Source organism: Bos indicus x Bos taurus, chromosome 16 (genome assembly GCF_003369695.1).
Source record: "Bos indicus x Bos taurus breed Angus x Brahman F1 hybrid chromosome 16, Bos_hybrid_MaternalHap_v2.0, whole genome shotgun sequence".
Classification (NCBI taxonomy): Eukaryota; Metazoa; Chordata; class Mammalia; order Artiodactyla; family Bovidae; genus Bos; species Bos indicus x Bos taurus.
In genome coordinates this window covers 25,549,471-25,577,352 of record NC_040091.1, presented here as the reverse complement: position 1 = coordinate 25,577,352, position 27,882 = coordinate 25,549,471, and the positions used below count along the sequence as shown (strand labels likewise).

Sequence of the window (27,882 nt, the reverse complement as noted above, 5' to 3'; positions counted from 1 at the left end):
GCTATACAATAGGTCTTTGTGTTTATTTTATATATAATAAAATGTATTTGTTAATTTCAAACTCCTAATTTACTCCTCCCCCCTCCCCACTTTCCCCTTTGGTAATCATATATTTGCTTTCTACACCTGTGAGCTTATTTCTGTTTTTAAATAAGTTCATTTGTATCATTATTTTTAGATTCCTCATATAAGTGATATCATATGATACTTGTCTTTCTCTGTTCGACTTACTTTACTTAATATGATAATCTAGGTCCATCCATGCCAGCTAAACAGTTATTGAGAATGAAATAATGGCATTTCATGACCTATAAAAACGTAGTTAACCATTCCTGCATCTTCACTGAATGAATAATATAAAATTATATGTCAGTTAGAAGGCAAGTGAGCACAGAAGCAAGAGATGCGAGAAACAAATGTAAATAAGTGAGTAATCGCCAAGTCGCTTCAGTCGTGTCCGACTCTGTGAGACTCCATAGACGGCAGCCCACCAGGCTCCCCCGTCCCTGGGAGTCTCCAGGCAAGAACACTGGAGTGGGTCGCCATTTCCTTCTCCAATGCATGAAAGTGAAAAGTGAAAGTGAAGTTGCTCAGTCGTGTCTGACTCTAGCGACCCCATGGACTGCAACCTACCAGGCTCCTCCGTCCATGGGATTTTCCAGGCAAAAGTATTGGAGTGGGGTGCCATTGCCTTCTCCAATAAGTGAGTACACAAAGTGACAAATCTTAATAGTGACTCTTAAAAACTCTGTTTTGGTATGGCATAGCGTAAGAACAAAGAAGTATTAAGTATTAGACAATAATAACAAAAATATGAGGGGCTGACCTCTTTAAGTATTGTTTTGAAATAGGAGAGGATTAGTGTGCATGTTGACAATTTAAAGGCAACTAGAAAAATAATGGAATTAGAATATATAGCTCACAGCCAGTTGGAAAAAATCAAAGGAAATGAACATCCCACAGAAGGCAATAAAGAGGGAAGAAAGAGAGCAAAGGAAAAGCATGAAAAATGAAAACACCAGAAATAATTTCCAATAAAATATTAGAAAAAATTCCAAATAAGTCAGTGGTCATAATACATATAAGTCAATTATCAGCCACCTATCAAAATGAAAAACAGCAGATTGAATTCTTTTAAGATTTTATGGGCAAGAAAATAGTATTGAATACACACATACATATATATGTTTATGTATGTATGAATCAGTCACCAGATTGGTACAATGCTGAATTTATGCCACTGTCAGAGTTAGCAAAAACTGTCAAGAGTTAAATTTGTTATCTAAACCAAGGTGACGTGAGACCCTCTCAGCCCAGGGTCCCCTGAGGAGTCTCAGGGATGCACATGGTGTTTCCTGACTGACTTAGTGGCAGTGTATCACAAAAGAGTCTTGCTAAGGAGAAGGAAGAGTTGGTACCACTTAGTTTCTGATGCCAAAGACCAGCAAAAAGCAAAACAAACAAACAAAACATTGTAACTTGGTGTTTAAATATGCTGAGCCTAATACTACTGCAAAACTAAATATTGTCAGTGCTGTGAGAAATAAAGCATTCCATATGATCAGAAGAAATTTAAAACATTTTCAAAAGACAACTCACCAATGTTATTCCTCTGCTTTTTCTTTCATTGCTCTAACTGGTTATGGTTGGTTTTGAAAGCCTTGACTGTGCTGACGTGGGAAGGTTTTCTTGTGTGCGTCTTACAGGGCGGAACGTATTTGAGTTGTGGGAAGGTCAGATGTATTTACACATTAAATAAACCCTGTGGCTCCCAAACTTGTCTTCATCTTAGGATTATCTGGGAGCCCTTTTTTAAAATTTCAAGGCCAGGACATACTCGAGATCCTCAGTCTCTAGGAGGGGGATATGGCCTCAGTTATTGGTGACCAGCTCCCTAAGGAAAGCAGGAAGAAATGTGACTTCTAAATTGAGCAGACTTGTGGTGTACTGCAGAAAGAACCAACGGCAAGCAAAGATAGACGTCTTATTTGTTTTTTTCAAGAGGTTTTTTTTTTTTTTTTTTTTGCTTTCCGCTTTCTCAGGCCTTCTTGCCTTTCCCCAGGCAGAAAACCTTAAACATCAAAAGTTTAAAATTAAGATCCAGCCGTCTCATTATAGTCAATTTACCTCTCCAAATCATCTCCCAACTCAGATATTTCCAAACCAAACAAAATTGTCCATCCCTAATTTACCTGGCTCACCCTTGTTATATTACAAACAAATGATATGATGGCATCTGGTCCCATCACTTCATTGCAAATAGAAGGCAAAAAAGTAGAAGTAGTGACAGACGTTATTTTCTTGGGCTCCAAAATCACTGCAGATGGTGATTGCAGCCATGAAATTAAAAGATGATTGTTCCTTGGAAGGAAAGCTATGACAAACCTAGACAGCATATTAAAGAGCAGAGATATCATTTTGCTGACAAAGGTCTGTATAGTCAGAGCTATGGTTTTTCCAGTAATCATGTATGGATGTGAGAGTTGGACCATATTGATGCTTTAGAACTGTGGTGCTGAAGAAGATTCTTGAGAGTCCCTTGGACAGTGAGAAGATCAAATCAGTCAATGCTAAAGGAAATCAACCCTGAAAGAACAGATGGTGAAGCTGAAGCTACAATACTTTGGCCACCTGATGTGAAGAGCTGACTCATGCTGGGAAAGATTGAGGGCAGGAGGAGAAGGGGACAACAAAGGATGAGATGGTTGGATAGCATCATCAACTCAATGAACACGAATCTGAGCAAACTGGGAGATCGTGAAAGACACGGGAGCCTGGCATGCTGCAGTCCGTGGAGTTGCAAAGAGTTGGACGTGACAAATGGTATCTGTTGGCTTTCTGAAGAAAATTGTAGTTTCTGTTCTTTGAAATACTGTTATGCATGAAATAGACATATTCATCTTTACAATCAGAGTGTTCAAAGCCCATGGTGTTGGTGAGAGAGAACGAGGGAGGGAGTGAGAGAAAGGGCTAGTTTGTAGTCTATTTAGTGAAGTTTTCTGCCACCTAATGGACATTTCAGAATATGCTATGCAAAATTCATCTTTGTAACACTGTGTCTGTCATTTAGAGGGGACTCAATATTGAAGTGTGGAATCTACTTGTTTTTATTTACCAAAATCTTGGGAGCACCACCAACTTCACACCAAGTACCTAGACTCGGATGTTTTGTAAGTGATATTGCTGTTTAGTCGATAAGTTGTGTCCAACTCTTTGCAACCTCATGGACTGTACTTAGCCCACCAGGCTCCTCTGTCCATGAGATTTCCCAGGCAAGAATACTGGAGTGGGTTACCATTTCCTTCTCCAGGGGATCTTCCCAACCCAGGGATAGAATCTGTGTATTTTCATTGGCAGGCAGATTCTTTACCACTGCACCACCTGAGAAGTGATATTTTGGAGGGTCAAGTATTTCCTACAACATACTTTAATTCTTATGATAGCCTCTAGTTTTTTCTTAAAAAAAAAAAAAAAATCTAGTTTATCAAGGATTGCTCCCAAGAGTATCGTGTAATTAACACACCCTCTGGGATTCCTGATCTTTCAATACTGGAGTACCCCAGGGCTCAGCCACTAGACTCGTTCTGATTTTTATCTACTCCCCATTTGGCCCTATGGCTTTAAATACTATTTAAATATAAATACACACATTTATATCCAACGTTTATATCTCCCTGAATCTCAGATGCATAACAGACACCTCGATCCTCATGTCTAAATCTGCTCATACTTTCAGTGCACCCTTCTTCCTGAAACCACTCCCCTCCTCCCAGGCCCCACTCACACACTCCCATCTACTCCTCTGGCATTCTTCCCATTTCAATAAATGGCAACTCTATTCTTCCAGATCCTCAGACCTAAAACATTGGAGGCATTCTGATTCTTCTCCTATAATCACACCTCACCTTAAATCCACCAGGAAATTCTCTGGACTATTGCCAGGGTCCTAACACCATCAACCCCAGTTTAAGTCTCTCACCTGGATTATTGCAGTGCCTCCTAATTGGCTTCCTACTCTCTATACTCAAAAACAGAGTGTTAAATACAAAATCATACTGTGCCACTTCTCTACTTGTAACTCTCCAATGGGTTCCTGGCTCACCAAGAGTCAAAGCCGAAGTCCTTAGAACGGCCTACAGAGATGTGGATTTGGCCCCAGTACTTTCCTGGTCCCATTTTGCTCCACTTTCCCTCCGTTGACCTGCTTCATTCCGGCCGTTGCCCTCTTACTGCCATTCCCTTACCACCCAGCCTCTGTCCCTCGCAGGGACCTTGTGCGATCTGTTCTCTGGACGAGTCCCTCTTCTCTGAGACTTTGTTCCCTCACTTCCTTCAGATCTTTGACTCAAAGGTCGGCTGACAGAGTTCCTATCTGAATTCCATAGCACCCGCCCACTTCCTTCACCACCCCCACCCCGCAGCTTACCTCATTCTGTTTCATTACTTATCAACATTTAACACCATCTGTATTCACTTACCTCTTTCTGTCTCCCTCTCCCCTTCCTTCTCTGCCCGACCTTCCAGCCAGGGTGGAAGGGGTTTTTCCTGTGTGCTCCCCGCTTTATCTCCTGCCCTCTACAGTCCCTGACACAGGTGGAGCTCAGTATTTGTTTAATATGTGAATCATACAGTCAGTTCACTTTAATGGGTGGGGGAAGGTTCTACATGAGACTGGAAAAATAAGAACAGCTTTATGATTATTTCCTGATGTTGAAATGGCTACCTTATTTTTCATTACACTCACACACTCATTATGTTTCAATTAACTCCTTCACTGAAACACAGCATGTTCAGCTGTAGCAACAAAACAGCATACTTCTGCATCTTGGCATTTAACTTTGGGAAGGTATGACACCTTAAATTTCCTGGAGTTCTTTCAGTTTTCATTAATCAAAAAAAAAAAAAATGCAAATGAATCTGGTTAATGCAGAAGAGAATTGGCATTGGGTAACTACTGAGAGTTTATCAGCCCTGTCATAGGGGCCTGCGGTGACCCCAGCTCCCTTCCCTTTTTTCCAAGGGGGTTGGGAGAGCAAGCCTTGAAAGGACAGGACAGTTGAAGCCCGACTTCAGAGGGCAGAGGGCAGTATTCACTCCCAGCTTCTCTATGCCATTTCACCCAAGGACATGGGCCCTCTCCAATCAGTGACTCACCCCAGGCAGGCAGACAGAGGAATTCTGAGGAAATAGGAGTAAACGAACAGTATAAACAAACCACTGCTCCTCTTTGAGAAATGCTGACCTGGCAGGACTTTTCCATTAATCTTTCAGTACTAGACCCTGTACATGTACCCAAACACCACGGGTGACGTTACTAACATACCTGTGCTATTGGGGTAGTTTACCTGTGCTATTGGGGTATTTGTCAACTTTTCTTACATCATAGCAGATGATCTAGGAAATTCGTCCAAAATTCCGGAGGCGACCAGCCTGGGAGCTGCAGCCACCTGAGGCCCTGCCCAGCCAGCCCCAGAAAGCTGAGGAATAGCTTGAGGCAAATGGCCAGAGATGCTGTAGACAGTATCAAGCCAAAGGGTGATCCGACATTTTCTCTGAGACTCACCTCAAGCGCATCACAGGCATCAGATACGTCGAATTGCGTGATAGCTCTGGCCTTTTGGATAAGCACAGCCCGATGTAGTTTTTTCTTCTATGGTTCACAGTAGGCTCTCCCTCCAGATTAACTATTTTAATCTCTAGAGTTTACTACAAAGTTTTTCTTAAAACAAAAATGTAAATTCTAAGCAAGTAACTCAGTCTTTAGATACAAAATTCAAGTAAACCAAATCACACGTTTTTATGCACATATTGAGATAAAAAATGCCTTATTTTCTATACCACGATTACTCTAGAAGGCAATACTTCTGAATATGATTTTGAGTACATTTATATAGTACTGAAAATGCCACCTCAAAGCTCCCAAATTTCTCCGCAGAATATTGTATAGTGATAAGGTCTCTAACTTAGCTCACCATAGTACACAAGACTGCAGCATGCTGGCTAATACTGTGAATAAGATACATGCAGGCTGGAGGCTTCCCTGGTGGTCTGGCAGCTAAGACTCCACACTCCAAATGCAGGGGGCCTGGCTTCGATCCTTGGTCAGGGAACTAGACTCCACAGGCTCCAAGTAAGAGTTTACATGCTGCAACTAAAGATATCTCATGCCACAGTGAAGATCAAGGATCCTGCATGCCTCAAATAAGACCCAGTTCAGTTCAGTTGCTCAGTCGTGTCCGACCCTTTGAGACCCCATGAATTGCAGCATGCCAGGCCTACCTGTCCATCACCAACACCCAGAGTTTACCCAAACTCATGTCCATTGACTCATTGATGCCATCCAGCCATCTCATCCTCTGTCGTCCCCTTCTCCTCCTGCCCCCAATCCCTCCCAGCATCAGGGTCTTTTGCAACCAAATAAATAGATAAATATTAAAAAATAAAAAGACTATATGCAGGCTGATTTGAAACCTTGCTTTGAAATGAAAAGATAAGTACCAGTAAGCCAAAGAAAAACTGAAAAGGTCAAGGAGCATTGAATATTTTAATGAATTCATGTAGCATAAAGCAATAGATACAAATGCATCTGTCATTTTAAAATATAACTGTAAAGAATTATGATTTTACATTGTATGAACCTTGTTACCAGCTTAATAAACATGAAAAACATTTATTGAAAAACAAAAAATTCCAATGAAATTGTAAGTAAAATCACTTTTATTTTCATAAATAAAAAGATAATTCAGTGTATTAACACCTTTAGCAGGATGTTAGCTGTCATTATGTGGTTTAAACTAAGTGTGCAACAGTTAACACAAACAGTTACATCTCTCTAAGACGTTCATGCAACTTCGTTACATTTGTTAACTTCCCCAAATTTCCAACACCATTTTCAAAGGACAGTATATATATATACATATATATAAAATGGGATAGTTTAGTCAAAAAGTGTCACGTTTGCTGAGTCAACGGAATATTTACTATCTGCTTATGTTGAAGTTGCCAATTGATTAAATGTTAATACCAGTATTTACTGCATTTTACAGAAGCACTGTGCATTTATTACATGTTTTCATTCCATATATAGTAGTAGAATCCATTAAAATGTCAACGTGAAAATTTAGTAACTAGGCTAAATAAGCACTAGTTCCTAAAATAAATAGATCTTAGGCCAAGAGTAATAAGCTGGCATCAAGTACAGTTTAAAGTCTTGTCAGTAAATGGCAGAAAAGCACAGAAAATACAGTGAAATTAAAGTGTCTTTTTCTATAAACAACAAAATAAAACTAAATGTCTGCCCAGTTATTACTTCACTTATTCTGGAAACTGTAGCTTCAAATATTAAGTGTAATACAGCAAGGAGTAATCAGCATTTTCATATGTTAGAAAAACACCCTCACTGATTCTATATAGCTTTTTTCCCCAAGAATATAAACTATGATTTAAATAATCATTTATTTGAACACAATCCTGATTCAGATAGGCATAATATATTTATTCTTCCTAATGTAATGTTTATTCCTATCTCAATACTTTGTGCAGATTCTACTTGTTTCTCACAGAATTGCTGTGCAGATTCAAAGGTTTATCTATTTAAGTGCTCAGCACAGTGCCTAGCATGGAGTAAGCTCTTAACATACACTACTGTTTCTATTATTTGAACCAACCTGTCATTTATAACAGAAAAATTAGCTAACACCCTAGGAAACTCAAAGGAAGATAAATCTACAGGGGTGATTCTTGTTAAAGTATTAAATATCCACTATTTCCCAGGATTGTGTATATACTAAACTATTTCAAATATTACAAGCTGTTTTTAAGATATACCATATCTGTTGACTAAGTTTTTGCTATGGCCTTTGACCTAAAGCATTACAATTCTGATATGGGTGTTATTAGAAAACTATAGAAAAACCACTTACACTGATATCAGGTAACAAAGGCATTACTCTATCTTCTGCAACAAAGAAGTAGAGATTTACCAAGTATAATTCAGGACAACCTATCTTGTTTAGGTTTCAAGTTCCTTCTTTTCATCATGCAATATATGACTTCTACAAAAACATTTCACTGTCTTCTCACATAGAAACACTAAGAGCTGTTACAAAGTTCTGTCCCCTAAGTAAAAAAAAAAATCCATTACAAAAACTACTTTAAAAAATATTGTAGGTTTGTTTATTGAGGCTGAAATGAAGTGCAGGGCTACCAGCAGAGGTGTTAAGTTTTTGGATGGTCTTAATATACCTATAAACCTAATGAGTAATCCAACATGTGTAAGTGATTTGGTATGAAGATTTTTTGATCCTTAACTGAAAGTAATTTTTTTCCCCACCAGAAAAGATAACTGACACGGAATGTAACAACCCTGTGCTACCAGCTGACATAATAGAGAGGGGAAAAAACTATCTGTTAAAAACCGATTCTTGTCATTCTTCTGGTATCAAATAAGAGGAAGGAAAATAAATTTTTCTTTGTGAAGATAGAAAAACACACCTGAAACCACATGATTCTGGCCTATAGTGTTTAACCTGAAACTGACTACTACCCAGATGTTCGGAGAAAAAACCCAATCCCCAAATATGCCCTTTAGAGGTGCAATAAAAATTGTCCACAAGTTGTCCTGATTCAAAAGGAGTTTGGAAACAAAGCAGAAAACATCTCTACTGTGTTAGAAATCAAGAATAAACTGAAGGAAGATTCCCTCTGAATGTACTAAATTAATCTATAGGCTTTAGAGAAATCATTGCAAGATACATGAAGTTCCATGGTTTATCCTATCTACTGGTAGACAAATTCAAAGTGCACACTGGATCAATGTATTTTAGGAGATGTAGCACCCAGTGTCCTTTTGAGGTTTGATATCTGGTTCTTTCACAGGTTTCACCACTTCTTCTGGTTTGGGTTTAGCCTAGGAAGAAAGAAAAATACAGTTGTAAGTACATAAACTAAGATCTGGAAAACAAAACACTAGGTCTATTCTATTTCACACAATATAAAGGGGATATATTAAAATGTATTACTGAGACCACCAAAGCTGTGGCAGAAGCTACATACCAACCAATTCAACTAAAGACAAAATAGGAAAGCAACATTTTCACTGAAGATGAAAACCTGGATAGGTAGGCAAAAATCAAGCTAATGGTATTCTTAGTCTTCCTGAGGAGGGGGAAATTGAGTGATCAATCTATAAATGTGGAACCCTTAAGTTCAAAGATTACTTGTGACATTAACAGGCTACCTCTTAGGACTATTTTAAAAGGCTGAACAGGATGCAAAAATTGCTATTTTTAGGAATAATGGTTTTAGTATGGGTAGAAAATTATATATAAAAAACAAAACCAGGAACTTCCCTGGTGCTTCAGTGGTTAAGAATCTGCATTCCAATGCAGGGAGACATAGGTTCAATTCCTGGTCAAGGAACTGAGATTCCACAGGCCTCAGGGCAACTAAGCCCACAGGCTGCAACCACTGGCCCTGTGTCCCACAACCAGAGAAGCCTGTGGACCCCAACAAAGACCCAGTGCAGTCAAACACAGTAATACAATTTTTAAAAAATTAAAAAAAAAATTTCAAGGAAGGGGCTATGTCTGTAAAGTAATTCCTATCCCTTTTCTTCACAGACCTCTTGTCTTTTGGTAGCCAAACCTCAAAATTTCCACTTAATCTACCATTTTATTTAGCACACTAAGATATACTTAAGATATAAATGAATAAAAGAAATCTTATTTTGCCCCTGGATGATCTCACAGAATGTTGAAATTAGGTCAAATCTTCAAATAGCATGCGCTATGCTAAATCAAAACCACACTGCAATAGCACGATGAACACTGGATGAGGCATCCTTTTAACACCTGTCTTCCCACACTCCTAAGAGAGGCTCTGACCAACTGTAAAATGGCGAGGTAATGTGTTGAAAACATATCAGTCAACTATGTAAGAAATCAGAAGACAACTGAGGCCTAGAGGTTTATCTGTGAGAGAGTTCTACAATAGATTTTACACAAAGCGCTGTGATTAGCTAACGTAACATTTAGACAAACCTATCTATTTAGAGAACAACATCAGACTGTGAAGTCTGAATTCTCTTAAAATGCTGTCAATGAACGGAAACAATCCATCTCTTACACTGTCATCCTTGGGTCTTTTGGTGAGATCAAAAGCAGCCAATGTTTCTGGTGTCCAGTGCGCACTTGGAGGAGGAAATTCGAAAGGTACAGGTTCTACGAGACCATAATTTGCTTTGAGTTCCAGTTGTGGGGCTTCTGTTGGAACTTTTTGAAAGTAACTGCAAAAAAAATATAAACAGCAATTCATTCATTCATTTTTTAACTATTTGAGTGTCTACCTGTGTCCAAGAGCCTATGCAAGAAAATTACAATTTAACATAGATTAACATAGAAAATAATTTCTTATCTCACACAGCTTACAGATGAGTAGGTGACAAAGTCAAGAAACCCTGTCATCTACAGAGCAATGTAACTGAAGCTATGAGGGATGTAGAGCGCTGTGAAAACACAAAAGAGGGGGGTCTTTTTTTGGGGGGTCAGGGATGCCTTCTGGGGTGATGAAAAGTTAAACTGGGCATGTTCAAAGAAGTGAAAGAGCACAGCATGACCAGAACTAGAATATAAACGGGAAGAATGCAAGAGACAAAAGCAGGGACAAAATTAATTCTACCAGCTTACACAGGTGCTCATCTACAGCTTGAACAGCACTGATTTAATAATGGAAAACTGCTTGACAGAACTAGACAGGACTGATAGAAAACTGATTTCCCTTCTTTATACATAACCAAAACTAGAAGGAGATGAATATGTCAACAGAAGATACGTATTATATGTGCGTAACAGATGGAGAAGGGATGGCAGAGAAAAAAAGGTAAGAGAAAGTTAGGACAGAAGAAGTGGGCTGAAGTTAATAATTCATGTGTGTTTTACAATCTGCTTTTACGGGTCATTATCAGAAGTAGAATAAAGTTAGGTCCAACATAAGTGAATCCTTCAACAATTTAAATGGAAAATTAATGCTCAACTTAAATGCAACTTGATATGAAACATATAGGAATAGAGGTAACAAACTGTGGTATTATTAAAACAATATTACTATTTAAACATTATAAACATAGTTGTCCCTTGGTATCTTTGGTGGATTGGTTCCAGGATCCTCATCACTGAAATCCACAGATGCTCAGGTTCCTTATATGCAATGAAGTAGTATTTGCATCTCTAACCTAGAGATGATTTGAAGTTTACAGGAGGATGTGTAGGTTATATGCAAATACGGCTGCTGCTGCTAAGTCACTTCAGTCTTGTCCGACTCTGTGCGACCCCACAGATGGCAGCCCACAACGTAAAGTGAAAGTCAGTCATGTCCGACTCTTTGCGACCCCATGGACTATATGGAATTCTCTAGGCCAGAATACTGGAGTGGGTACCCTTTCTTTTCTCCAGGGGATCTTCCCAACCCAGGGATCGAACTCAGGTAAATACTATGTAAATAGTGACTGGCCTGCAGCAAATTGCAGTTTTGCTTTTGAGGACTCTCTAGAATTGTTTTCCCCTGAATATTTCCTATCAGTGGTTGGTGGACTCACAGATGTGAAACCCATAGACTACAGAGGGCTGACTATATACACTATACCATTATCAATATTACTAAAATCATATATTGAGTTGTACTCACATAAATCCATTTTCTCGCTGACATTTTTCTAGAGTGTTCTTCACAAGATTTCCAAGTTTCCTAAAGAACAAGTGTCCCGAAGGTTTGACTGTTGGTCCAGGTCCTTTGGTTTCTCCATATTCTTTGCATAATGCTTCTGCCTTTGCATAAACTGAATGTGAAAAGATATCAAGTTATTTGCTTATAATCAATTATTGTTTATACTAAAAACGCTATTCATCAGAGATGCTCTTTACCTAGTGTAAGAGTAGTACCAACAATAATGTTAAGCGGTAGGTAGGTATGTTCTAGAAGTTTGAGGTTTTTGAAGCACTTCTTTCTTCAATACTTCTCTTAATCTCATTCCCTTTCATGATCTCAGCCAAAATCTCTTTTAACTGCCTATTCCTCTTTCTGATAAAACATTAGTTTTTAAAAGGGGAGTTAATATTCTGGTGGGATACTTACATTTTTCTGCTTCTTGGAGTGATCTGATTGCTTCACCACATTTATCACTAGCCAACAAAGTCTGACCATGATAACAATAAGCCTGATTAAAAAAAACACACACACACATATTTTTATTCATTCTCTTCTCAAATGATGCTTTCCACTGTCACTGTTTTCTATATGCGTCAGATAAAGAAATGCTTTTGTGCATTGTTGGAAGAATCAATGCAATCCCTTACACTTCTTTCCTTGAATAAGCTAACCCCCATCTCTGTGGGGGTTAAAAAAACAAACAAAACAAACACAAACAAAAAAACAAACAAACAGGGCAGAGTGAATAAAGGAGGGAAATTACTAAGCTAATGCACAGGGTAGAGGGAAGGAGGACTTTGAGATTAAGGACTAACCAGGTTTTAAGAAAAAGTTGCCAGCCTAGAGTAGGCTATTTACTCTTCAAATATCTACATCAAATCTGGGATTGCAAAGGATGTTACACAGTGTGTCTAAAAGCAGATTATAAGCTATAAGAAATTTTATTAATAATTCTTCACCAACCCAGGTTGATATACTGCATGGTTAAGTCTTAAGATTAGAATTAGTAAATATCTTTCCCAATGAACAGGACAAAATTATAGAGAATTCTTATGAAGTTTGCAGAAGGTTGCAGCTTAACTGGGTTTGAATCAAATAGCAATTCCATTGCTATAACCCAGCTCTACATCATCTCCTTCCACCCACTTTACTCCACAATGGCTGCACTGACTATCAGGGAACATTTACTGAGAGCTGTCCATTATTTGTAAAATGCTAACGAAGAGCCTGGAGAAATGACAGAATTGGCACTCAAGGGGCTGAAGAGACAGTAACTCACATTGTTTTGGGTGAAAAATACTTACATAAGCTGTGTAGAAACACATTTTCAAGTGAAGATATTTTCTCCATTTAGCAGAGTATGCAGGCTCCAAACTGGATAAAGCATGATCTAAAGTTACATTTTAAAAAGCAAAATATAATTTCACCCTGATTCACTAGAAGACTTTTAGTTCATGTGTTCAGATGCTAAAAGCAGAATGCCATTCACACCTAAAACTCAAGCATTTACATTTTAAAAACTTTATTTACAGTGATTCATTTTCCCATAACTATATTTTAACTACACAATAAGACAGGTTAAATACCAGGGCACCTCTTTGATTTGATGATTCATGTAATTTAAGTTGGAGATAATGATACAATAGAAATGACTGAGAACTTCGAGAGAAATACAAATACTCTTAGAGTATCTCTTTTAAATATTTTATGTAAATAACAATGCAAAGAGTACTCTAGACATCCAAGTCAGAAACAAGGATACTCTCCTAACCCTTATTCACCACCCCACTGCTGCATCTTGTATAAAATACGCATGATCATATCTCCTTCCCAACACCTCTCAAATCTATTTCTTCCTCTCCATGGCCTACTTTGCTGTCTTTGTCAAAGCTTTCATTATTTCTTCCATAGTACTTAGGAAGAAGTGATTACGGTCAGCCTTACTACTACTTCACTAGCAGGCCCATTTTTCAGCTTACAATAATACGGCTCTTAAATTCAAACCCAATCAAATCACTTTTACTTCTTTTAAGGAGTTTATCAGTTTTATCTTTTAAGGAGTCCCAAACAGCTACTGAACAAAGGCCAAACTTCTTACATAGGCTTACGAATCAATTTGTAATCTCACACATGCATACTTTCTTACCCTTTGCTCCTACCACTCATTCTGTTTCAGCTAAGAGCATCTGTCTAAAGGTTCCAGAATGCACTAAGTTCTTTCTTATCTCTGTATGTACTACAGAATTTTCTACTCTTTCCATAAGCTAAAGCATCCAAGCAAACCTAGAATTTCTATTTCTATTTCAAAATGAGACTAAACCACCAACTTCCTTTAGAAAGCTTTCTCTAGCATACCCAGATCCTTTAGGTTTTTATTTCACCCCTGTGACAACACCTTTTTCATGTTATAATAATGTGGTTACATGTTTTTCTTCTTCCCTAGGCTGCGAATCGGTACACTCAGCAACTAAAAGGGTAACCATCCCATAAACAGAAACATATGCATGTTTCCTAAATAAGTGACTGAAAAGAAAATCAGATTGAGAAGACCTGAGCACTAGTCCCAGCCTCACACCTGCAAGCTGTTAAATTACAAATTAGTTATGCTAATTCTCTGGATTTCAGTTTCTTACCTAAATAAGGACAGTAATATAAAGTTGTTATAAAGATCAAAAACACTTCAAAAGAAAAACAATTGTTTAACTATTAGACATAACTGGTTAAAAAGGACAGCACTGTCCTTTTCACTAGAAATTATGGAGCCTATCAACTGTGAACATTTGTAATTCTTTTATTTTCTTTTAAATAAGGGTAATAAAATAATGTAGATATTATTCCAGCTTTGCAAATGATGAAACAATCTGAAAATCCTTTGGTTTTGCTTGTTGCCTACTAAGCCAACAGCTTACTGTGAAAACCTAAAGACTAAAAAACAGAACTGTAAACTTACCAGCTTTCTGATAGAAATTGGCTGTTTCATATGCCAGAGCAGCAATTAGTCCAGGAGCATGTTTCAGCTCAATTGCTCGAGCAATTGTTACTATAACAAAAATACAATGAAGTGTATTATATGATTAAGTTCCCTTGCATTCACTTTAAGTTCAATTATAAAAGGAAAAGATAGTCTCCCATCTATCGGGATTTTAATCCACTGAAGTTTTTTGTTAAAAGTTTTAACATGAAAAGTAAGCTGCAGAAAATACAAATGTAAACAAACTAAACACTGAGTTGTTGGTGCTGGTATCATTTCCTTACATAATCACTGCTGCTGCTAAGTCGCTTCAGTCGTGTCTGACTCTGTGCGACCCCACAGACGGCAACCCACCAGGCTCCCCCGTCCCTGGGATTCTCCAGGCAAGAGCACTGGAGTGAGTTGCCATTTCCTTCTCCAATGCATGAAAGTGAAAAGTGAAAGTGAAGTTGCTCAGTCGTGTCCGCCTCTTAGTGACCCCATGGACTGCAGCCTACCAGGCTCCTCTGTCCATGGGATTTTCCAGGCAAGAGTACTAGAGTGGGGTGCCACTGCCTTCTCCGACATAATCACTAGCTATTTACTATTCACAGAAAACCACTACTACAAAATTGCATGATGTAAGAGAAAACAAATACTTTCAGGGCACTACAGTTTGAAATAAAGAACAACAAAAGCCTATGAAGTCTCATTATTTTCATATAACTCTTTATTTCCTGCCATTCAAAAGTGAAGATTTCAAGGTAAGCCAAACAGTGGAAGAGAAAAAAAAGTTGGTGAGGCAAAGATGAGTTACAGACTTAATTTTATGCTACCAGAAATGCATGAAATCAGAATCCTCTGAAGAGTCATTAAACTGTAAGTCCTTTCCTGCTAACGAAAAATGGAGGCAAATGCTAAAAGTCATTCCTCACTATAAATTTCCCAAATTCTGAAACTTAATTCCAGCTAACTGATTTTTAAAAAAGAAGAGTGAAATGCTAATTCTTCAACAACAACAACAATCTTACAATATTTAGGATACCTTCTTGAGCTTCAGCCTGACACTGGATGATGTAAGCTTCTATGAGTCGTGCCTCTAAATCCCGCCCCTTTTCTGCAGGTGTAATGAGCTTTGGGATATGACTTTCCTGAGAGAGAAAAAAAAAACAAAAATCAACAAAGAAGCCAAATTTTAACTCAGTTGTTAGAGATAAAGAAAATGGAAGTTATGAGACACCTGATTTGGGGATTTATCAGAAATTTAGGATACAAATAAAAATTGTGTATGAAGGAGCAATATGAAGCTTACAGAGAATAAAAGTTGCCGTACACTAAATCTTTTAAAGTTTTTTAATAAACTTTTGTCAAGATAAGAAACTCAAGAGCAAAATCTGGGTCATGATACATTGCTTAGATATGCAAGTCATATTCTCAATTTAGAAAATGTTTCACTGACATGGTAACCTAGTTCCCTTTTGCATGAGAGCCAGAACTGTTCATTCACATTACTACTAGGAGATACAAAGAAGCTCATTTCTGTAGCAGACTCAGGATCACAGCTCTTTCCATCACCATAAAACTATCTCCTCATGAGAAAGTGCAACACTGGCTTCCAGGAGGCTTCAGTAAATATTGGTTTAATTAGAATGAAGTGGGGGTAATTCTGGTTGGAAAACATTTTAGTCTTTTCCCTTATTCCCATCACATCTCCAGGAAATTAAATATAATTAGTGTGTACTGACTGACCTGCTAGCATTTTCACTCTAATACAGAGAATATACTCAGAAAATTCCATTTTGCAGAATCATGAATACTCCTGCCAAGTGTGCAGACAGCAAAGAGAAATGCTGAGAACTATCAGATTTTGTGTTTTGCTTTCTCCTATCTTTTAAGAGACAGAAAAACAAGCAGTGAAGTACCACCTGCATCATCTAATTATAAAAGTCATGGATGATTCTCTCAAGTGGAGACGATATTCTGTTAATTGGCTGCACTCGTCAACAAGGTACTTAATATAAGGAAAACAGAACACACACTAGTTCTTTTTACATGATTAAATAATTCCTTCACCCCAAGAAGGCAATAAAAATTATTTCAACAATTAAAGTATTAACATATTCTATTATTACCTTTAAATGTTTAAAAATCCCAGCTGCAATTTTTAAGCTTCGATGGACTTCTTTTGCTTCATCCTCTGTTATGCTGAAGGAGAGAGAGAGGTGACGTTAGCTACAGGATGAATCCTGCTTCTGGTATTAAAACCAACAACTAATATATTCTCATAAAACTGCAAAAGTCAATCATTTGTGTTTTTCACTATGTTTCTTCCTTGTAAAAAATTTGACTTAACACTTAGAAAACTAACAAATGTACATGAAAAAAATCCAAAAAGAAGAGATGACAAATGAAAAAGAGCTCCTGTCCAGGGGTCTGGACAAAGGCTTCTTGCTTTTCCTTCCAGATACTTTTCATACATAAACAAGCATAAATCAATATACATGTAAAGCATGCACATACTTGAAAAACACATACATACACAGTATTCACTCTACTCTTGTTTTAATCACCTAAATTACTTCAGACACTATTTCACATCAGCACATACATTCAACCCCATTTTTAAATGGCTGCGGACTATTATTCCCACGTTCAGCTCTACCACAGTTGGTAGTTGCCAGCTTCCTATTGCTGACATTCACCTGTACTATTGTAACAACTCTATCTCATTTTATTTCACAGTCCCTTAATCCTTCAAAACATCTTTCACATACTTATAAGCCTTTGTCTTTTTTGGTGAATTGCCTGTTTATGTCCTTTGCTTATTTTCAATTGATTTGTTGGTCTTTTCCCTGTTGATCTGTAACAGCACAGATTATAAAAACAATTTGTCAGATGCACTACAATTTCTTAGGCCCAGTCTGTCATTTGTTTTTAAACTTTGTTTATGGTACTTTTATGCAGTCAAATAGTCAACATTTTCTTTTCATAGTTTGAGGTTTTAGTTAGAAAGACCATCCCCATGACAAGATTATGAAAACTCTTTTTGCTTTTAACAGCGGGCTCTGTGATTCTGGTACTTAAAAATACCAACATTATGAGGCAACCTTACATTTATCAGAAGTGGTACTTTAATCAGTAGGCCTGAAATATTTGAAAAATAGTACATATGCATATAACCCTCTCCTTTTAACTTACTTTTCTTTTCCAGCCAGTCTTGAAGCATATTTGGTATACCATAAAGCAACATTAAATCCCATGGAAATTAATTCAAAAACAGCATCCTGCTGGGCACTAGAATTATAAACATGATCATTAAGTACTATCCATGATTGAGACATCTCTATATGAATCCTGCAATAAATCTTACCCAAAATTATAGAGCTAAATACCCACTGAAAAAATGAAGAGAGTCCTTGTATTTAATATCGGTGGGGAGATAAGACACAAGCGCACATATAATTAGCAACAAATGACTATGGGGGTGGTGGTGAGAGAGAAGCTCAAGAGGGAAGGGGTATATGTATATTTATGGGGGATTCACAGTGTTGTACAGCAGAAAGCAAGACAACACTGTAAAGCAATTATCCTCTATTAAAAATAAAAATTCAAGAAATGACTAAACATGAAGGTCCAGTATGTACTCCGTAACAGTAAACATGAGAACAATAGTTCCCAAAGGTTACTGTATACTGAATAGCTTTAAAAACACAGATTTCTGGAACTTATCTCACAAAAAAAGTCTACAAGTGTGCAGAATCTGCATTTTTAACAAGTATCCTGTTGCTTCTGGAGCAACTACCATATTTTAAGAAAACAGATTTCAGAGGAAAGATCATAGGCTAGAATGACTGAAGGCTTACTGGTATAAACAGAATCTGAACTGTGCCTTGAAAGATGGCTAGAAGGGAAGCAGAAAGACATTCCAGATGAAGGAATGACACTGTTATAGCACAAGAAAGGATAAAGATTTTTCTGATGGCAGTGACCTAACTAGCTTGATTGAAGTTGCCAATTTATAAAGAGAAGTCGAGGAACAAGAGAACGAAAAGCCAAGATGTGAACCTGCAGAAGATTCTGAATGCTAAGTCAATCAGTGTACTATTAAAAAAAAAAGGTCTTAAAGATAAGTATTTTTTACATCTTGTTTCCTTCAGATTCTATCACTAAATACAACAGAAAGATGGTAAAAAGCTTATGAAACAAAAAAGATAATATTTTTATTCACTACTGTTAAGATCCTGAAAATTCATGTATTACTGCATTTGTCTCAAATGATTAAGTAAAAAACCAGAATACCCTTATATAACCAGAAGTAATACCCTTATATACACACATAATACTAAAGACACAGAAAGATTATCCAAAGGGAAGAAACTAGAATTGTGACTCTGCTTTGCATGTTTTATTTAATTGTTGTCTCCATCTTAAAATGAACAGAGACATGGAAACTTTTTAGATTAAAAAAAAAAGATTCATTACAAAACATATAATTCAAAAATGACTTAAAAGTGATCCTGTTTAATATAACATCAAAATATGACAGTTATGAACAAACTCCTTAAAATAGTTTCTCATGCCAAAACAAATTTAATGCATAGTTTAAGAGCTTATATTTTTCAGCACTGAGAGCTTTCCAATGAATTATGTCTTGTAACCACATCTAGTAATTCCAGCAATGGTGACCTAGGAGGCATACCAAATGTATAACTTTACCTTTAGTAATAGGATAGTTTTGTTAATTTATATAAAAGCCTCATGAAGAGCTCTCTCTTGCCCACCCCTTCTTTCAATCTGCCTTGCTCCCGAACACTCTATCTCCACTGTACCACATCTAGGTAGTAGTTAAGAGTACGTATACTTGATATTTTTCAGAACAGATACACTCACAGCACACTTTCCATTAAATAAGCAGCAATCAAGGATAAAATAACTTAAAAATCTCAGATGTACTGAATAGTCAACATTATAACTTAAGACCTTTATCATATAATTAATTCCTCACTGTCTCATAAAACTATGCTGAGAAATGTTGTTAAAAAAATGGGAACACTTTAGAATCTGCCAAAGTTTTGTAATTGAATGATAGAGCTTTGATTCTTTTAAAGAAAAAAGTTTTTAAGATAAATATTCCTTCAAGTGTAGATGAAGTACAAAGGAGTACATAAAGAAAATAGAAAATGAGAACTTACTCAGAAAACCTTGGTATCCCAGAATATTAAAATTTGGAAGGGATTCACGGTCCCTAACTTCCTACCCAGTTTATGAATTCCACATACAATATTCCAAAGGAACAAAGGAAACTAACATTTACTGAATGTCTATTCAACGTCTGACATTACATTAGTCCCTTAATGTAAGATTTCCTGTTTTGCTGCTCACAGAAGCCCTATACCTGTAACCCCAACATATGGCTGAGGAAGCAAATATTCACATAACAGAAGCTCTGAGGTTGCATCTCCATGTGTATGAATCCAAATTCCACACTCCTTCCACTGTAATGCCTGCCCTGGCTGTTCAGCAATCCCAATTTTCTTCCTTTCTGATTTTATAAAAGGTAACTCTAAAGCAAATTGAGACACAGATATATGACCATTTAAAGAACCCAATGGTGAGTTTGGGGAAAGAATGGATACATGTATACGTCTGGCTGAGTCCCTTCGCTGTTCACCTGAAACTATCACAACGTTGTTAATGGCTGATTCCCCAATACAAAAAAAAATTTGGGGGGAAAAAACCCAGAACCCAATGGTGTTTTTTTTAAAAAAGGCAGTTAAAAATTCAGCACGATTATAATCAGCTTCCTATTACAATCTAACTAGTCTCAGGTGACTGATAAAGTTTTGAGCGGAAGTTTTTAAAAAGAGCAGAAACACTGAAATTACAGAAAAATAAACACAGTACTGTGAGTCAAAAAAGTATGGAGCTGGGGTGGAACGAGGGAGAAAGAAAAAAGAAGAGTGACCGAAGACTTCTGAACTCTCCATCAGAAAAGAAAAGGAATGGAGAAACCAAAACTCAGCTCTGCTTGAATGGAGGCAAAGGCCAATTTTGGGAATTCGGATTTCAAATTCTCAAACCATTCTTTGTGTATTATTAAAAGTCAAGGCTGTTAAAATGGATAACCAACAAAGACCTACTATACAGCACGTGGAACTCTGGAGAGGGGGTTTGGGGGAGAACGGATACATGTGTGTATATGGCCGATCACTCTGCTGTTCACCTGCAACCATCACTGCCATGGTTACTACTGTTAACACTGTTAATCGGCTATGCCCCAATACAAAATATTTTTGGTGTTAAAAAAAAAAAAAAAAGCAAGGCTTCTCAATTCTAGTTAAGATTTAACACTGATTATCTCAAAAACAGATGTGGTCCAGGACAAACAAATTTTGCTTTTACTTAATAGACTGTATTAGAAGTTTACGTCAACATTTTTTCATTAATTTCCCGAGAAAGGAAAATGCTGACCAGATTTGTATTTTGTTTCTTTAATACCGAAGCTATGAGTTAAATCACTATCTAAATAGTTACAAAAATGGTTTCAATTTAGTACCGTTGGTGCTGCTCACCTTGGAACCTGTCCCTGTAATGTATCAGTCCACTTGAAATTTTGAATGTATCGTAACTTGCTTTCTTGGGTAGATTCATCCAATGAATTAATGAAACCTATAAAAAGGAAGACAACATTTTAAATTTTACAAGAAATACCGAGTGTTCTCTTTAGAACATTATTCAGATGACTTTTTCAGGTACCTGAATGAAACCTCCAACTGCACTCCCCTTCTCCTAAGGGAACATAATATGAAATATACACACATTTAATTTTCAAAATGTTATAAAGACCACGTACCACCTTTACATTTTCACATTTCTGAAACTCAAGCATACCAAAGGATATAGCCTAGAAGACTACTTAAATTTGGATTTCTCCATAGCTGAGTTTTTAAAAACTTTAGTTCATTTGAATAAACTAACCTTGTAAAAGTGAAAAATACGAATCTGCTGCATTTTTCATCATTTCTGGATTACAGCTCAAATCAGTGAACAATTCAAGCAGTCGTGCTCTAGATGATCTCAGGTCACTTATGAGAGACAGAAACAGATAATAAAGTAAGCTATATTACAATGCATCTATGTAAATATGGCTAAAAAGTTTCAATTGTAAAAGCTTAAATCCAGGTACACAACCCTCTTCTAAGACCTTTCTAAGTACATAGGAATGAATTTAATTAGGACTAATAATGGAGATAAGTGAAATTTCTAGTAATGATTGTTTTAGAAATTATACTAAAATAAGCTCAGTCCAATTAAAGGGGTAAATCATGAAAATGCACACCAAGTTTTAATTTAAAATAATCAAACTAACACAAGCATTTAAGATGGGAGGAAGGAATTAAGAGTACATTAATCTGACCAGTTCACAATAAAAGTTTTTTGAAAAATTAAAATTTAACTTTTGTGTATAACTTTAATATCCTCTTAAAATTTCAAAGTTTGACATTATGTCAAAATATATTTAAGTTCAAAATCATATTTTAAAATTGCACTCTATAATACAACACATATAAATATGCAAAAAAAATGAGGCCACTAGTTATTTTAAAAATGCTCCCTCATCTCCTGGCTCCTTTGATTCTCTGCAGCAATAAATGTGGCAGACACTTATTGTCTCTTTCCAAAATTCTTTTCTCCCTTGATTCCAATAACACTAAAATTTCCAAATTCTTCTCTTATCTCTACAAGTTACTCCTCTATTTTCTTCCATGTCCCCTTTGTATTCCCACCTCCAACAATGTTCAGTCTTTGGCTCCCTGCTCTTTATTCTTCTGAGGTCTCATCTACGAGGACGACTTTACATCTAATCCTAGATCTACACCTGTTTCACTTCTCTATCTAATTTCAGAAGGCAACTTGCTTAGTGAGGGATCCAGAAATCATATTACATAGAGAAGGACTGAAAACAATTGTGTGTGGATAACTAAAGAAAGACTAAACTGTAAGCAGCAAGAGGAGGGACTGTATATCCAGAACTTAGTAAGTGCCTGGGATAAAGCACATACTCAAAATTCTTTGTTGAGTGAAATAATACTAACATTTCAAATACTTTTAAGATTCAGAAGAACTGTAACATAGCAGTAATATTTAGAAGAGAGCACAAACTTAATCCTATATGGTCCAGATGGAGTGTTTATGCATTGGTACTAACTCTTAGGAGGCTGATTCAAGAAAGTATATACCAATAACTATATGCAGCTGACCAAAAATGGGATGGGCTACCTTATGAATCTGATACTCCCTCCAAAGGCTTGGAGGGAGTCATTCTGGACTATGAAAACAATTTGAATCCTTAAGGCCTATTCTAAGGCTCAAATACTTTGCCAGCTATTTCCAAGTAGGCATTCCGTCATTACCTGAAAACCAACTTGCGTAAAGTTAAATTCATCTTAAAATGACAGAATTTGAGACAAGTGTACCTTAGAAGTATCTAATTTAGGTTATTAACTTTATAGATGAGTAATTAGACCCAAAGGAGTTAAGAGACCTGCCCAATGCCACAGATGAAACAGTTAAGCTGGGACCAATGTCTAGCAGGTCCATGTAGACAAAGCTATGGTTTTTTCAGTAGTCACGTACGGATATGAGAGTTGGACCATAAAGGAGGCTGAGAACCAAAGAACTGATGCTTTTGCGCTGTGGTGCTGGAGGAGACTTGTGAGAGTCCCTTGAGCTCAAGGAGATCAAACCAGTTAATCCTAAAGGAAATCAACCCTGAATATTCATTGGAAGGACTGATGCTGAAGCTGAAGCTCCAACATTTGGGCCACCTGATGGGAAGAGCTGACTCACTGGAAAAGACCTTGATGCTGGGAAAGATTGAGGGCAAAAGGAGAAGAGGGCAATAGAGGATGAGATGGTTAGATAGCATTACCGACTCAATGGACATGAATCTGAGCAAACTCTACGAGATAGTGGAGGACAAAGGAGCCTGGCCTGCTAGAGTCCATGGGGTCACAAAGAGTAGGACACAACTTAGCAACTGAACAACAAGAGTCTGGGAATCTAAGATTAGGGGTTGGCAAACTACAACTTATAACTTATTTTTATATGCCCCACAGCTTATTTTTGTAAAATAAAGAAGAATAATTCAATTGTGACTGTGTATAGCTCTCAAAGCCTAAAATATATACAAATGTATACAGTATTTAACCCTTTACAGAAAAAGCTTGCTAACTCCTGATCTAGATCAATACATCGGTTTTCCTACCTTCTGCTCTGATTACTTCTTTCCACCAAAAGCAGTGATTCTTTTAATTTTCCTTTAATGGTACCACCAATGTCCTGATCATCTAGGTTCTGAATCTCATAGACTGAATTCTTTTCAGCTTTTCAGAGCAAATCAGTCAATCTGGCTAGTTGATACCTCCTTCAAAACCTCTCTTATACCTATCTCTTTTGTTATCTATCTCTTATATCTCTCTGTATCTCTTGTATCTATCTCTCAGTGAAACTGCTCTATTCACACTCCCTAGAACAAAGGTTTTCCTAACAGAAATGACTTTCTCCTCTCCCTTCTTACTATCTAAGTCAGGGATCAGTAAACTCTTTCTGTAAATGGCCTGAAGATAAATACTCTAGATCTTGTGGGCCATAAAGTCTCACTTGGGAATATTCAACCTTATTGTAGAGAGGGAAGGCACCCAAAGACAATCTGTAATGGGGGGGGGGTGGCAGCTGTGTTCTAATTAATAAAATTTTATTTATAAAAACAAGCTGTGGGCCAATCTAAAGGACACAGTCTGGCAACCCCGATCTAAGGCATACAATTCATTTAAATCCCAGTTCAAGTCCTCTCTCCTACTGAACAACCTGAAGGCTATTTCAGGTCAAAGGGAAATCTCTCCCAGCTCAGAACTCAATTAATGTAGTATCTGGTCAATTAACAATATCCAAATATGACTTTGTGGAGTCTCTTGTACTGTTGTAACATACGTCTTAACTCTTTAATTGTAATTGCTTTAGCCTCTTCAGGACTCACTTACTGGTCTAAAACTTAGGACCCAGCTTAAATAATCTATGACTTAACTCTCCACATGTCATGTATAAGTTGTAGGACAGGACTTCAGGACTAAACAACAAGGAGTCTAAGGTTAGGGATGGTGTGTTACATACTTCTGCACTGTTCACGGCCCTATAAAAGGACCCTGTATCTAAGAGTGGCTCAATCAGTATTTGTAGAGACTGTCTAACACTTACCTGCAAATTTTTGAAGCAGCAGGGCCAGTGACTACACCATAGTAGTTAAAAGAGACAGGAGCTGTGGCTTTTAATGGGTTCCTATGAAACCAGTGTGTCATTTTCTCCAGATATTTCCTATTGACAAAAAAGAAATGTATAAAAACTAAAACTAAAACATTTAATAAGCAATGTAAATAGTACTAAAATATTTTTAAGTAAAAATTTTAAATTACCATAGGATATATACTTTCATATAAAAATATATAAAACAGACATATATATATAAAATACTTCACTGCCACAGTCAATCTTGTTTCAATTGTCTATAGCAGCCTATGTTTATTTAGGTAAAGCCTATTAAAAAAAAATGTATCTGGAAATATGCTCACAGTAACTGCAATGTTAAACATGCTGGAGCAGTAATGATTAAACTTTACTGTGATAGAAATCACCCTGGGCCAAGGGGTGAGAGTTCTTGTTAAAAATGTAGGTTCTGATTCAACAATCTGTGGCAGACCTCAGAAGTTGATGCTGCTGGTTCCCAGTCTACACTTTTGAGTAGCAGAGCACTGGACTTTGGTTGGACAGCTGAAAATGTAACAGGCATAGGACCAGGAAAATGTAATTCCAAAACAAGTTCAAATGGTGACCCCTATTAAGACCGCCAACGATACTTGAAAGAAGTCTTAAATTAACTATATTTCCCATGTGATACTGCTGAGGCCAACTATTTATAGCATATGTTCTATAATAAATATACTTTTGACAGAATAGCTAACAAGAATCAATGCACGCATGTGTGTGTGCTCAGTTGCTCAGCTGTGTCCAACTTTGTGACCCTATGGACTGTAGCCCACCAGGCTCCTCTGTCCATGGGATTTTGCAGGCAAGAACACTGGAGTGGGGTGCCATTTCCTCTGAGAGGATCTTCTGGACCCATAGATCAAAACCACGTCTTCTGCGTCTCCTGCACTGGCAGGAGGATTCTTTACCACTGAGACACCAGGGAAGCCTAAACTAGTATACAGGATGGATAAACACCAAGATTCTATTGTATAGCACAGGAAACTATGTTCAATATCCTGTGATAAACTATAACGAAAAAGAATATGTGTTTGTATAACTGAGTCACTTTGCTGTACAGAAGAAATTAACGCAACATTGTAAATCAACTATACATCAATAAATTTAAAAAATATATCGATTCTTAAAAACCAAGACATTTTAAAAAAACTACCCAAATGAAATTCCAACTTAAAAAAAATTAAGTTTCACACCTTTCCGGTAAAAAAAAAAAAGTGTGTTCCACTTGCTTAAAAGTTTTTGTGTGAATAGTGAAGATAATACAGGAAGGCAAAGCTGAAGACTTAACTATGGCAGTTAGATTCCAGAAGTAGAAATTCGGTAAGATTTATTTGAAATTTGAATTTGAAAATTTGAAAGCATTATACAATGTTGTCCATTAACTTTTCCTATTGGGAAAAAAGCGTGGGCTGCTCAGTGTAAAAAATACCTACTTTATGCATCTCCCTTACTACATTTAGTTATTCATGTCAAAACCGCCTTTGGAGAGCACCAGATATTTAAGGAAGAGAAAGTGCATTGTGTACCCAGTGAAAAATTGAGTAAGTTCACTTACGACTCAATCCAATTAACAAGGGCTTCAAAAATATATAACCTTCTAAACATCATCCACTTAAACCTCCTTTATAACGTATGTAAACTAATACAGCATCTCTGTACATATAAACCAAGCCTCCTAGAAATTGTGGCACACAATACTCTGATTGTGAGTTTAAATTTTCCACAAATACTATTTTAGCTCGCCCTCCCACTTAGTGGCTGAAATGTTTTAAGTTCCGTACACTTTTACTTTAGGAACGAAGAGGGTAAATACTCTGTCCTTTGCCCCTGGCCGATCTGTCCGGGGAGAGACTCGCACTCCGGTTTTCAAGAATTCGAAGGGTGGGGTAAAAACACGACACACCCACCTGCAGATGCAAGGAAGGGTGTCTTTAAAACCACGCAGCACAACAGTCGGATCGAGCCTGCCGCCTAAACCGGCTGCCACAAGAAAAGTCTGACTACCGACAACGGTCCCCCACTCTGGAGACCCTGGGTCCCCGAGTCACCTACCGCCACCAGAGCTCCGAAGGTCCACTTCCTGTTTACCACCCAGCCTCTTCCTCCGGTGCCCAGACCAGTTGAACGCCGTGACCTTGCGCAGGCGCATATCCTAGCGAGCCCCTCCTAAACAGACATTTTTGTGGAAAGCCGATACTATCCAACTGGGAGAGGCGGACAGAGGTGCCTAAACAAACCCCTACGTATAGCTTATGAGACACCCCGACTGCTAGTGGAGACGCGGGCAAGGGGATTCAGCGAACCTAGCTTGTTACCACCATTGATTCGTGGGGCTAACGTGGATTTTCTTTCATTTGTTTGGAGGCACTAGGAGGAAACTTTTGTAGACCACTTATCCGGGAGTCTATGGAACCGGTGTAAAAAGGCTTGACCCTATTGCTCGGCACTGTAGGGAGACGACAGGTTCAGCCTCATAACATACTTACCAGATTCCTCGGAGTCTGTACAGCAGTCCTCCTGAGGGAAGAAAGGCAATGTCCGACTCCTCAAACGAGAAAGGGAGGGAGTCGGCAAGCCGGGACTACCGAACCAGAGCGACGGAACGAAGCCTGCGCGAGCCGCGGTCACGTGCCCATGGCGGCCATGACAACTACCGAGGCTCGGCGCGCTCCGCCGCCTCGGTAGTGGAGGCTGCCGCGTTGTCGCAGCCCCCTTAAAACACTTCGTTCCTCAGCCCTTTTAAAGATATTCCTCCACAGTCTTTCCTCGTGAGCTGCGGTCTCCTCTAGAGACAAAGAGCATGGCTGGCCGAGCCTCCTAAGCCGAGGAAGAATTCCTTAGTAGCAATGGCAGCCAATTGGGGGAGCGGGGCGGCCTCAACCTAACCCGGGGCGGGGCCTCGGGGG

General features: G+C 37.8%; 1 protein-coding gene across 4 annotated transcripts; it reads right to left on the bottom strand.

Annotated features, from left to right (window-relative positions):
• Window positions 1-6,525: 6,525 nt before the first annotated feature.
• Window positions 6,526-27,877, bottom strand: BROX (BRO1 domain and CAAX motif containing). Of its 4 annotated transcripts, none has more exons than XM_027564507.1 (13): window positions 27,463-27,877; window positions 24,911-25,027; window positions 21,632-21,738; window positions 21,226-21,322; window positions 17,852-17,947; window positions 16,786-16,858; window positions 15,699-15,804; window positions 14,654-14,743; window positions 13,008-13,093; window positions 12,130-12,211; window positions 11,683-11,833; window positions 10,126-10,285; window positions 6,526-8,908 (listed from the first exon to the last, which is right to left on the bottom strand). In XM_027564507.1, exons 2-13 carry the CDS (start codon window positions 25,009-25,011, stop codon window positions 8,822-8,824), a joined length of 1,236 nt encoding a protein of 411 aa, XP_027420308.1. In that variant the 5' UTR covers window positions 25,012-25,027; window positions 27,463-27,877; the 3' UTR covers window positions 6,526-8,821. The 4 variants fall into 4 exon arrangements, with proteins under 4 accessions (XP_027420308.1, XP_027420309.1, XP_027420310.1 ...); XM_027564508.1 differs by lacking the exon at window positions 27,463-27,877 and adding an exon at window positions 27,029-27,130; XM_027564509.1 differs by lacking the exon at window positions 27,463-27,877 and adding an exon at window positions 26,884-27,067.
• Between the last annotated feature and the right edge of the window lie 5 nt (window positions 27,878-27,882).

Coding starts and splice junctions, on each gene's coding strand:
- BROX (XM_027564507.1), bottom strand. CDS start 25,011: ATGACACACTGGTTTCATAGGAACCCATTAAAAGCCACAGCTCCTGTC. Junction 21,739..24,910: donor GCTGCTTCAAAAATTTGCAG/GTAAGTGTTAGA, acceptor GTCTCTCATAAG/TGACCTGAGATCATCTAGAG. Junction 10,286..11,682: donor CAGCGAGAAAATGGATTTAT/GTGAGTACAACT, acceptor TTTTTTTTGCAG/TTACTTTCAAAAAGTTCCAA.